Genomic DNA, 9,899 nt, shown 5'->3' with positions numbered 1-9,899 from the left:
CTCCTTCGCGAGCTTCCGCTGCGACAACCGCTTCTGCAGCGCGTCCTTAACCCCCTCGCGCCGCGCCTCCGTCGCCGCGCACATCCGCCGCCGTCCCTCCTCGTGCGCTTCCCTCGCGGCGTCGACGTCCGCCCTCCACGCCTCTCTCCTAGCCGCCATCTGACACGTCGCGAGCTTAGGGTCGAGGGTCCATACGAAGCGACGTCGGGGTGGAGTTCAAAGGCGTCAGTTGAAGTTGAAAGGCGTTGAGGTGTGTCGGGATTAAAACCGAGGGACCCTGGGCGGAGAGAAACGCCGGGAGAGAAAGTCCTCAAGGAACGGCATTCACCGCGCGAACGCGGTCGCGTGGGGACCGGTGCGGCGTATATATAGAACGCGCCTCAGCCTGGAGCATCTCCAGGGCTTCGCGGTGCGCGCCGATCGCCGCGTCGCTCATCTGGACCTCGTCGACCATCTCGTCGTCTTCGTCGTCGTAATCGGAGTCGGACGTGGACGTGATAACGCCTCCGCCGCCGGCGTTGAGGCGCGCGCCCTCCTCCTCCGCGCGCGCTCTCGCCTTTTCGCGTTCAAACGCCTCGAGCGCGGCGCCGAGGGCGTCGACGTCGTCGCCGACGCCGCCGACGTCCGTCCTGTCCTCGTCTCCCGGCGCAACGAAGTCGTAGTGCGTCGCGCGCGTCATCCTCGACTTTCGAGTGTTGTGGACGTCGAGCGACTCGGGGGCCATCTTGAGCGATTCGCCGAGCGATCTGAGCACCGCGGCGCCGGCGACGACGCTCGACTCGAGGGGCGCCGACTTCGACGTCGACAAAATCGACGTCGACTCCGCGTCGCCGTCCCCGCCGTCCGGCGCGGCGAAGAACATTCGCCCGTCGACGGCGGTGTACGCGTGCGCGCCGCCGAGATAATGCCGCACCGCGGCCCACTCGCGGATCCACCTCGCGTCGGGGTTCGCCCCAGCCGGCAGCCCCTCGACGGTCAGGTCCAACCCGATCTCCTCGTCCGCGGCCGCGTCCCCGCCGGATACGCCGCGTCCACTCGCTCTCTCCGCCGCCGCCGCCTCCTCCTCCTCACCCTCCTCTTCTTTCCGCGGCGGCGCGCGCTCGAACGCCTCCGAGTCCGGCCCCAGCCACGCGCTCGCCACGAACCGCGCCTCCCCGCCCGGCGCCTCCACCCGCGTCGCGACGTACTGCACGTCGGCGCTCCTGAGGGTCGAGGGTCCGTACGAAGCGATGTGCGTCGGGGTGGAATTCAAAGGCGTCAGATGGAGTTGAAAGGTATTATCGCGGTTTGTGTGTCGGGATTGAACGCGAGGGATGCGCGGAGAGATGCGCGCGCGGGCAAAGTCCTCAAGGAACGGCGCGCGCCGCGCCGACGCGGTCGTACGGGGACCGGCGTGAGATGGGACGCGCCTGAGATGCTTCAGCGCGGAGGTCATCCCGCCGGTGCCGTACGCCTCGAGCATCACGCGGCGGCGACGGTCGACGGAGCCCCCGCGTTCGCCTCCGCGTTCGCCTCCGCGTTCGCCTCCGCGTTCGCGTTCGCGTTCGCGTTCGCGTTCGCGTTCGCCTTCCGTCGGCGGCCACACCCCGAAGACCGCCCACGTCTCCGTGAACGTCTCGAGCTTGATGCGGTTCCACACGTTCGGAATGAGCGCGCGATGGACCTGCTCCCAGTCGAGGGCGTCGAGGGCGTCGATCAGCGCGGCGCTCAAGGGCTTCGACGCGTCCGCGGGCGGCGTCGCGTCGGACGACGTCGCGCACTCCCACGCCGCGACCGTCGGGTCGCGCCATTCCTCCTCGGACGCGTCGCTCGCGGGCGCGGGCGCCGACGCCGATGGTGATGCCGACTTATTCGCGGACGGAGGGGGACCATCCGAGGACGCGACGTCGACGAGGCGTCTGGCCTCGTCCGGGGGCACGCCCTGCGCGATGAGCGCCTCCTCGAGCTTCTTCGGGTCGTCGAACGCGGCGAGACGGGAGGACGCCCAGTCGGTGAAGTACGCGTCGCCGTCCGCGGCCGCGTTCGCGCCGTCCATCGCGCCGGTCGCAATGTTGCGCGTCGAGGCCGCGGGGACGCGGACGTCCGACTGCGACTCGACGAGAAGAGCGATCGCTTCGTCAGCTCCGAGCGAGTCTCTCCTCGCGTCACGCGACGCCGCGCGGGGCGGACGCGGACGCGCGGCGGGCGCGATGGACGCGCTCGCTGGGTACGGCAGCGACGACGGCGGCGGCGGCGGCGGCGGCGGCGAGGACGACGCGCGCGAGGACGACGGCGGCGGCGACGACCGCGCGGACGCGGCGAAGAAGCGTCCGCGCGATGCGAGCGACGACGACGACGACGACGCGGAAGCGGACGACGCCGCCGCGACGACGCGCTTCGGGCGCGTCCGCGCGTTCGAGCACGTGGAAGGCAACTTCGCGACGCACGTCAGAGCGCCGATCGCGTTCCCCTCCGACGCGTCGACGACGGACGCGCTGCGCGCGTCGCTGCGCGCGATGCGCGCGAAGATGCCGTCCCTGCGCGCGATCGGCGACGACGCGCCCGCCGCCCCGGCGACGCGCCCCCGCGCGGACGCGGACGCGGACGCGGACGCGGACGCGGACGTCCTCCCCGCGTCGCTTCACGTCAGCCTCTCGAGGGTGTTCCCCGTGCGCGCGGAGGCGCGCAAGCCGCTCGTCGCCGCGCTGCGCGCGCGCCTCGCGGCGGCGAACGTCGACGCGTTCTTTGTGGCGGCGACCGATTTCGACGTCTTCACGAACGACGACGAGACGACGACGTTCCTCGCGCTGCGCCTGGAGGAGGCGTCGACGTCGGCGGCGCCCACGCGTGAACGCCGCGGCGGCTTCGCGGGTCTCATCGCCGCCGTGGACGCGGCGCTGCGCGCGAAGGGACACCCGACGTTTTACGCCGACCCGAAGCCGCACGCGTCGGTGATGTGGGCGCCGGGAAACGTCTCGCGCGCGCTGAGGAAGATCGTCTCCGAGACGAAGGGTTCCCCCGGTTTAGGGTTTCGAGGGTGGGCCGTCCCGATCGAGAGGGTCGCGTGCGCGGTGAGCGGGTCGCCCGAGGTGGCGGTGTGGGCGCGGCTCTCGAGCGCGGTGACGCTGCCGCCGCCGCCGTCGTCGCCGTAGCGCGAAGGAGTCGAAGGAGTCGAACGACGAGCGAGTCGCGGCGCCCGCGGACGCGGACGTGATGATACGAGTAGCGTAGCCTTAGTAGTTTAAGCAGCAGCGGCATCGCGCGCGATTTGGTTTGACGTTGTTACAAAAGTGATGAAGGGGCGGCGGGAGTGGGGCGCGTCGTTCGCTCCCGCCCGCGCGCCGTCCCCCTCGAAGCGAAGCGAAGCGAAGCGATAAATAAATAACGCACCCGCGGGGCGCGCTCACGCGCGGTCATCCGTCGCCGGGCCGGCCGTGAGACGATCCCGGGGTGCGGCGCATCATCGACAGACACGACGCGTCCTCCGTCAGTACGTGAAGAACTCGTCCCCCATCTCGTCGTCCCACGTCGGGGAGCGGTTAAACTGGAGCGTCACGCACGTGTCCACGCGGGGTCTCGACGGCAGCCCCCGGCGCGCGATGGGCGGCTCGCGAAAGAACGCGCGCGCGTAGTCCGCCTGCCCCCACGACGTGATCATGTACGCGATCGAGTCTAACCCGGCGAGGTACTCCTCCTCCGTCGCGGGGTAGGACCTCTGTCCGAGGTGCCCGACGTATAAGTTGAGGGACACCCAGCGTTTCATGCCTTCGCCCATTCGCACGTGCTTGACGGCCATGTCGTGATACTTTCCGTACTTCGCGTAACACAGAAGCGCGAGCTCCCGCCCGGTGAGCACTCCCTCGCCGACGTAGTCCGCGCCGTAGTACGCCACCTCGAGCTGTCTCTGGCGGTCGCTCTTCGCGAGGGAGGCGTAGGGCCCCCGGGAAGAGTCGTCGTCCGCCGCCTCGGTCGCCGTCGCGTCGAGCGCCGCCTCCGCGGCGGCGGGGACCCATCCGTCGTTCACCTCCGCGAGCCTCGCGGCGAGCTCCGCGTGCACTTTCTGCTCCGCGACGTCGACCGCGTCCGCGGCGTCGTTCTGCGACCTGACCTGCTCCTCGAGCTGTCGCGTGAACGCGGCGAGGTCGAAGAAGCCGTCGATATTCTCGTCGCTCCCATCCGACTCCATCGCTTCCATCTCCGCGATCTCTTTCTGTCGCTCCACCTCGTTCGGGACCGTCTGCGTGTCCGGGCATCGTCCCGCGATCTTCGCGCCGGCCGTCCTCGGGTTGAACGTGATGTCGATCTCGCGCTTGACGCCGGAGACGAAGTCGGACCAACTCGCGCGCGGCGGCGGGAGGCGGGCGCGGCGGCCGACGCTCCGGCTGCGAAACGACGTCTTCGCGTTTTCGGGCGACGTCGACGACGTCGTCGTCGTCGTCGTCGTCGCGATTCGTCGCGGCGGCGTCGGCGACGCGCGCGCGCGCGCGGTGACGCGCGCCGCCGCGGCCGCGTTCGGTGTCATCGACGTGTACATGAAGGCGAGACCGACGCGGTCGTGGCGTGGAGCACACGACGTCGCGCGGTGGGTGAGTGCGTCGCGCGCGACGCGCGAACGCCGCCGCATGTGGGACGAAAATTCGCGCGAGATCGCACACGTCAGTGGGACGTGTGGCGCTCAGAGCTGCGAGTACGCGAACCCGCGAGCGCGGTCAAAGTCGATCGGACTCCGGGGTCAACGTTGATCGGTCGCGAGGGGTCGATTCCAGGGTGAAAAAATATCAATGGTTAACCGAATTTCGAAAGAATGTTTATGCAGCGACGGTTATGCGCGGCTCCGCGGAAACGCTGAAAACATGCAGATCGCTGGGGTCACCCTCCGAGCGTCCGCCCGCGCGCGCCCACGGTCTACCCCTCCCCTCGCTCTCCCCGCGGCTCGAACGCGGCGCGCGGCGCGGCGGCAGCGCCGCCGCCGCCGCCGACGGCGGCGGCGGCTTCCGGAAACCGTCCGGACGCCTTCCGGAAGCATCCGTCCGATCGCGCGACGCGTCCGTTCGCGGCGGCTGCACGGCGGGGGCCTCGATGCGCGCCACTCGGGCCGTCCGCTCCCGCCGCGCGCGCGGGTCGCGCCGCCGCGCCGCCGCGACCGCGACTCGAGACGCGCTTCCGAAGGACCGTCTCGAGAAAGTTTCACGCCGTCTCCGCGAGATTGTCGGCACGTCCGAGGCTCGCCGGCTCGCGTCGCGTGTGGCGTCTGGCGTTCCACTCCCGCGGCGGCGGCGACCCCGCCCCGCGCCGCCGGTCACAGCTTCGCCGCCGGCGGCTTCCACCCGTTCACGCTGAACCCGCCGTCGATCGCGAGCACCTGCCCGGTCACGTAGCTCGCCTCGTCCATGCACAAGAACGCGACGACGTCGCCCACTTCCCTCGGCTCGCCCACCCGCGCCGCAGGCGTCGCGTCGACGACGTGCTTTTTATACCTCTCGTCCTTCAACACCGCTCGCGCGAGCGGCGTGTTGATGTACCACGGCGCGACCGCGTTCACGCGCACGCCGTCCCTCGCCCACTCGCACGCGAGGTACTTCGTCAGGATGTTCATCGCGCCCTTCGTCATCGCGTACACCGCGCCGCTCTGCATGCTCACGAGCGACGCGACGCTGCTGTTGAAGACGACGGACGCGGAGGACGCCGCGCGCAGGAGAGGATGGAAGATCTGGCACAGCGCGAACGACGCCTCGAGATTCGCGTCCATGAGCGCGCGATACTCCGCGGACGTGAACTCCGTCGTGGGCTTCCGGATGTTGAACCCGACGTTGCTCACGAGGATGTCGAGCTCGCCGTCGAAGCGCGCGCGCACGTCGCGAAGGAGCGCGTCGCGCGCGTTCGGATCGGTCACGTCGCACGCGCTTCCCGACACCTCCGTCAGTCCGTCCGCGCGCCACGCGCGCACCGCGGCGTCGACGTCCGCGCGCGTGCGCGCGCACAGGTGCACCTTCGCGCCCGCGGTCGCGAGCGAGCGCACGATCGCCGCGCCCAGGCCTTTCGTGCCGCCGGTCACGAGCGCGCGCTTGCCGTCGAGGCGGAACGGGGGCATCGGACGCGCCGACGTGGTCTGGGGCCGCTCTCTCTCGTGACGCCGTGCCGTGCCCACTCGCGCGCCCGCGGATGGATGGGGCGCGTTCACCCATCCCTCGGTTTCAACACTTGATCGCGTCCCCTTTCAAGATACCGGTGCAATATCGCCCTGATGCTGATGCAGCCAGGAGATCCGATCTTTCGGCAGATAAAAAAAAAAGCTGCTCCGCTGCTGACGCGGCATCGCGACGCCGCTCGGAGCGCACTTCGCACGACGCCGCGCGATTGCCGCGGGACGTCGGACCGAACGTCGATTCCTCGCGCGCGAACGCGCGCGCGCTCGGTGGACGCGCGCGCGCGCGACGCCCTCGGCGACGGTCGGGAGGGGGGAAACGCGGTCGCGTCGCGAAAGAAAATCATCACTCGGACTACGATGACGACGGAAAACAACGAGAGCCCGCCGTCGCCGAAGGGCCTCTCCTCCGAGATCGGCCCGGCTCTGTTCCCGGACGCGTCCTCGGTGGGCGCGTCCATCGCCGCGCCGCCCGGTCTGCTGAAGAGCCTCCTCTTCGGCGTCCAGCCGCCGAACTCGCACTCCACGCTCGTGTCGAGCCGCTCGTTCGCGAAGATGGACTTCGTCGGAGGCGAAGAGGATGCGCACGACGCGTGGCGCGACAAGTACAACGCGCATCGGAGAGCGTCGCTGGACGAGGGAGGAACGGGAACGGGAACGGGAAACGGAACGAAGGGCGGCGGCGGCGGCGGCGGCGGCGGCGTCGCGATCGACGCGCACGTCGCCGCGCGGGACGCGGGGTTCGGAGGACGCGGCGGGCTCGTCGTCGGATCCGCGCCGGCGGGGACGGGGGGCACTCGGACAGGGTTCGCCGCCGCCCGCCCCGGGCCGACGCTGCACGATTTCGGGTTCCGCGGCCGCATGTTCTCGTCGTCGGTGCCGGGGAACAAAGGTGGTAAAGGCGGCGGCGCGTGATGATTTGGGGGGGGGGGATTTGTTACCAACAACGGTGTCTGTATCTCTGTACCAAAAGAAGGCGACGTCGTCGTCTGGCTCGTAATACGCTTCTTGTAAAAGACTTACTCACTTCTGCATGCTACGACGTCGGGTCCGTCCCGTCTCACTCCGCGTGCGCCTTGCCGCCTCTGCCGACGCTCAGAGGGTCGTACGGGATCTCCTTCCCTTCGCCGTAGACCTTCGGGCTCCGCGGGCTGCCGCTCGACGTCCCCGCAGCCGCCGCCTTCTTTTGCGCCGCGCGAAGCTCCTCTTTGATTCTCTGCTGCGCGATGTTCACGGCCGCGGCGAACCCGCCTTTCGCGCCGCCAGCCTCGACGCCGCGCTTGAACGTGGAGAAGTCCGTCTTCATGTTGCTCTGGACTTTGTTCAGCCACGCGACCGCGGCGGTGGTCGGGGACGAGTCCGGCGTCGGCGCCGGGGAAGGTTTCGATCTGATCTCCGCCGGCGGCGTGGACGCGACGGGCGGCGGCGGCGGCGGCGGCGGCGGCGACGACGACGACGCGGTCGCCGCTTCCACGGCGACCTCCTCCGCGACTTCCTCCACCTCCGCGGCCGGCGTCACTTCGTCCATCGCGGGTTGCGTCTTCGCGAGCGTCGTCGTCGTCGTCGTCGTCGTCTCTTTTTCTTTTTCTTTTTCCTTCCCCCTCTCGTCTCCGCGCGAAGCGTCGCCTTCCAGCGCGCGCCTCGTGAGCTCGATCAGCTCCGCGGCGGTCACCTCGACGACGCCGACCGCGGCGGCGTCCCACGGGCTCAGCGCCTCCGCGACGACGTTCCCGGCGTTCGGAAGCACCAGCGCGTCGACAATTTCCCTCCGCAACTTCCTCGTGATCAGCCCGCTGACCGTCTCGCCGAGCTCTTTCCATCGAATCCCGTACGTCCCGACGGCGGGCGCCGCCGCCATCTCGACGACGGGCTCGTCCACGAACCCGAACCAGACGCGGTCGCCCGGCGGCGGCGGGATCCACACCCGGAGCGTCCCGCTCAACTTTAAGAGCCGCACCGTGAGCGTCAGCGGCGTGTTTTCCAACGTCTTCGCGACGGCGTTCACCGCCGTCTTGGCGAAATTCTTCAACGGCGTCAACGAATCCGTCGTCGCCGCGGCGGCGCCAGACTCGGCGCCAGACTCGGCGCCCCCGCCGCCGACCGACGACGACGCGTCGCCGCCGCCGCCGCCTCCTCCCCCCTCAGTCAGCGCGCGCAGGTCCACGTGCGTCTTCAGCGTGATCTCCGGCGCCGCGCCGTCGCCGCGCGCGTTCGCGCTCGCGCTCGCGCTCGACGCGTCGAACGCGACGTCGAGCTCGACGCACGAGCACGGGCCTCGGTTCGCGAGCGCGCCGCCGTCCCACGGCGCCGCGGAGACGTCGTCCGCGGTCGCGTTCGCGGGCACCCTCGCGGAGACGATCTGCGGCGTGGCCTTCCCCAGCGTCACGCGCTCGATCCGCGGCGGGGAGACAAACTTCGGAAGGTCCGGGACGTCGGCGAGGAGCGCGTCCAAGTCGCGGCGAATCTTTTCGAGCTCCTCCGCGTCACGTAGCGCGTCGAACAACACGCGCGACAGCAGCGCGTTGATCGTCGCCCCCGCGGCGCCGCCGGACGACCACGCGAGCTCGCGCATCGCGAGCGCGCTCGCGGCGGCTTTCATCTTGCCCGCCTCGTCCGAAGCGCCCTCCTCGCCCTCCGAAGCGCTCGCCGCGGCGGCGGCGACGAAATTCGCGTCGTCCCGCGCCCTCGACGCGCCCGCCGCCTCCCTCACCGTCGCCCTGTGCGCGAGATGCTTCACGAGCGCCCTCTGCGCGGGATCCGTCCCGCCTTCGCTCTTCATATTCATCTTCATCTCCCCCCCCTCGCCGCCGTTCGCGGCCACCGCGGCGGCGGCGGCGGCGGCGAACACGCTCCGATCCATCGCGCCCCCGCGTCGCTTCAACTCTCCGGCGATCGCGACGATCCACGCCTCCTTCGCCGGATCCGACGACGCGTAACACCACACCACGCTCTTGCCCTTGTACAGCGGCCTGCCCTCGGGGTGGATCAGCGCGAACGGGTGGCGCTTGAACCAGCGTTTTTTGGCGTTCCCGGAGGTGAACACGCGAAGCTCCGCGCCGTCGAGGTCGATCGTCGTCGCCGCCGACGCCGCCGCCGCCGCCGCCGACGTCGCGAGGCTGAGGTCGCCGTTTCGCCGCAGCGTCGCGAACGTCTTCTCGCCGTTCCGCGGCTTCTCCGGCGGCGTCGGGAGGTCGTCCGCGGACTCGGGGGCGAGGAGGACGAGCCAGCCGCGGTGCTCGTCGCGCGAGGCGGGCGCGCGGGCGCGCGCGTCGCCGTCGTCGTCGTCGCCTTCCGCTTTCTCGGCGCGTCGCGTCGCGTCGTCGTCGTTCGCCGCGTCAGCGTCATCGCTCGAGGGCGCGACGAGGACGTATCGCACCAGCAGCGCCTGCGCGAAGAGTACGACGCCGACGCCGAAGAGTATCCTGCGAGGAACGAGGACGCGGACGCGGACGCGTCAGCGCGGAGGAGGCGACGCGACGCGACGGGCGACGACGACGTTCCGTCGCGCGCGCGCGACGGGCGGACCGTCGTGGTGGGAATCTGGGAAACGACGACGACGCGGGAGATCTGAAGGACGGGGCGCGCGGCGCACCATCGAACGACCGGGCCGGTGAGTCCGAACACGAGCGCGAAGTACGCGGCCGCGACCGCGGGAATGACGCGGTCGCCGGCCATGGGCGCGCCGTCGCGTCCTGCGGTGTGTCCGCGCGCCCCGGACGCGAGGCGTTGTGAATTCGCACAGCTGTGCGCGTGACAGTTTTCCGGAGACGCGCTC

The 9,899-nt window shown here is 70.5% G+C and overlaps 6 protein-coding genes across 6 annotated transcripts; 2 read left to right on the top strand and 4 right to left on the bottom strand.

Annotated features, from left to right (window-relative positions):
* Positions 1-310: 310 nt before the first annotated feature.
* MICPUCDRAFT_50810 (uncharacterized protein) lies at positions 311-2,035 on the bottom strand (the record flags this gene model as incomplete). Its single annotated transcript, XM_003055205.1, has 1 exon — positions 311-2,035. One exon carries the CDS (start codon positions 2,033-2,035, stop codon positions 311-313), a length of 1,725 nt encoding a protein of 574 aa, XP_003055251.1.
* A 154-nt stretch (positions 2,036-2,189) lies between these two features.
* On the top strand, positions 2,190-3,131 carry MICPUCDRAFT_50809 (uncharacterized protein; the record flags this gene model as incomplete). Its single annotated transcript, XM_003055726.1, has 1 exon — positions 2,190-3,131. The coding sequence occupies one exon, from the start codon at positions 2,190-2,192 to the stop codon at positions 3,129-3,131; it is 942 nt and encodes a 313-aa protein (XP_003055772.1).
* Positions 3,132-3,466: 335 nt separating this feature from the next.
* Positions 3,467-4,603, bottom strand: MICPUCDRAFT_50808 (uncharacterized protein; the record flags this gene model as incomplete). The annotated part of the gene is made up of 1 exon (XM_003055204.1): positions 3,467-4,603. One exon carries the CDS (start codon positions 4,601-4,603, stop codon positions 3,467-3,469), a length of 1,137 nt encoding a protein of 378 aa, XP_003055250.1.
* A 675-nt stretch (positions 4,604-5,278) lies between these two features.
* On the bottom strand, positions 5,279-6,070 carry MICPUCDRAFT_43874 (uncharacterized protein; the record flags this gene model as incomplete). Its single annotated transcript, XM_003055203.1, has 1 exon — positions 5,279-6,070. The coding sequence occupies one exon, from the start codon at positions 6,068-6,070 to the stop codon at positions 5,279-5,281; it is 792 nt and encodes a 263-aa protein (XP_003055249.1).
* A 153-nt stretch (positions 6,071-6,223) lies between these two features.
* On the top strand, positions 6,224-7,039 carry MICPUCDRAFT_61815 (uncharacterized protein; the record flags this gene model as incomplete). The annotated part of the gene is made up of 1 exon (XM_003055725.1): positions 6,224-7,039. One exon carries the CDS (start codon positions 6,224-6,226, stop codon positions 7,037-7,039), a length of 816 nt encoding a protein of 271 aa, XP_003055771.1.
* Positions 7,040-7,184: 145 nt separating this feature from the next.
* On the bottom strand, positions 7,185-9,799 carry MICPUCDRAFT_38232 (uncharacterized protein; the record flags this gene model as incomplete). The annotated part of the gene is made up of 2 exons (XM_003055202.1): positions 7,185-9,546; positions 9,717-9,799. The coding sequence occupies 2 exons, from the start codon at positions 9,797-9,799 to the stop codon at positions 7,185-7,187; spliced, it is 2,445 nt and encodes an 814-aa protein (XP_003055248.1).
* Positions 9,800-9,899: the final 100 nt, after the last annotated feature.

This window comes from Micromonas pusilla (genome assembly GCF_000151265.4).
Source record: "Micromonas pusilla CCMP1545 genomic scaffold MICPUCscaffold_1, whole genome shotgun sequence".
Lineage (NCBI taxonomy): Eukaryota > Viridiplantae > Chlorophyta > Mamiellophyceae > Mamiellales > Mamiellaceae > Micromonas > Micromonas pusilla.
This window is presented reverse-complemented; position numbering and strand designations above follow the sequence as displayed.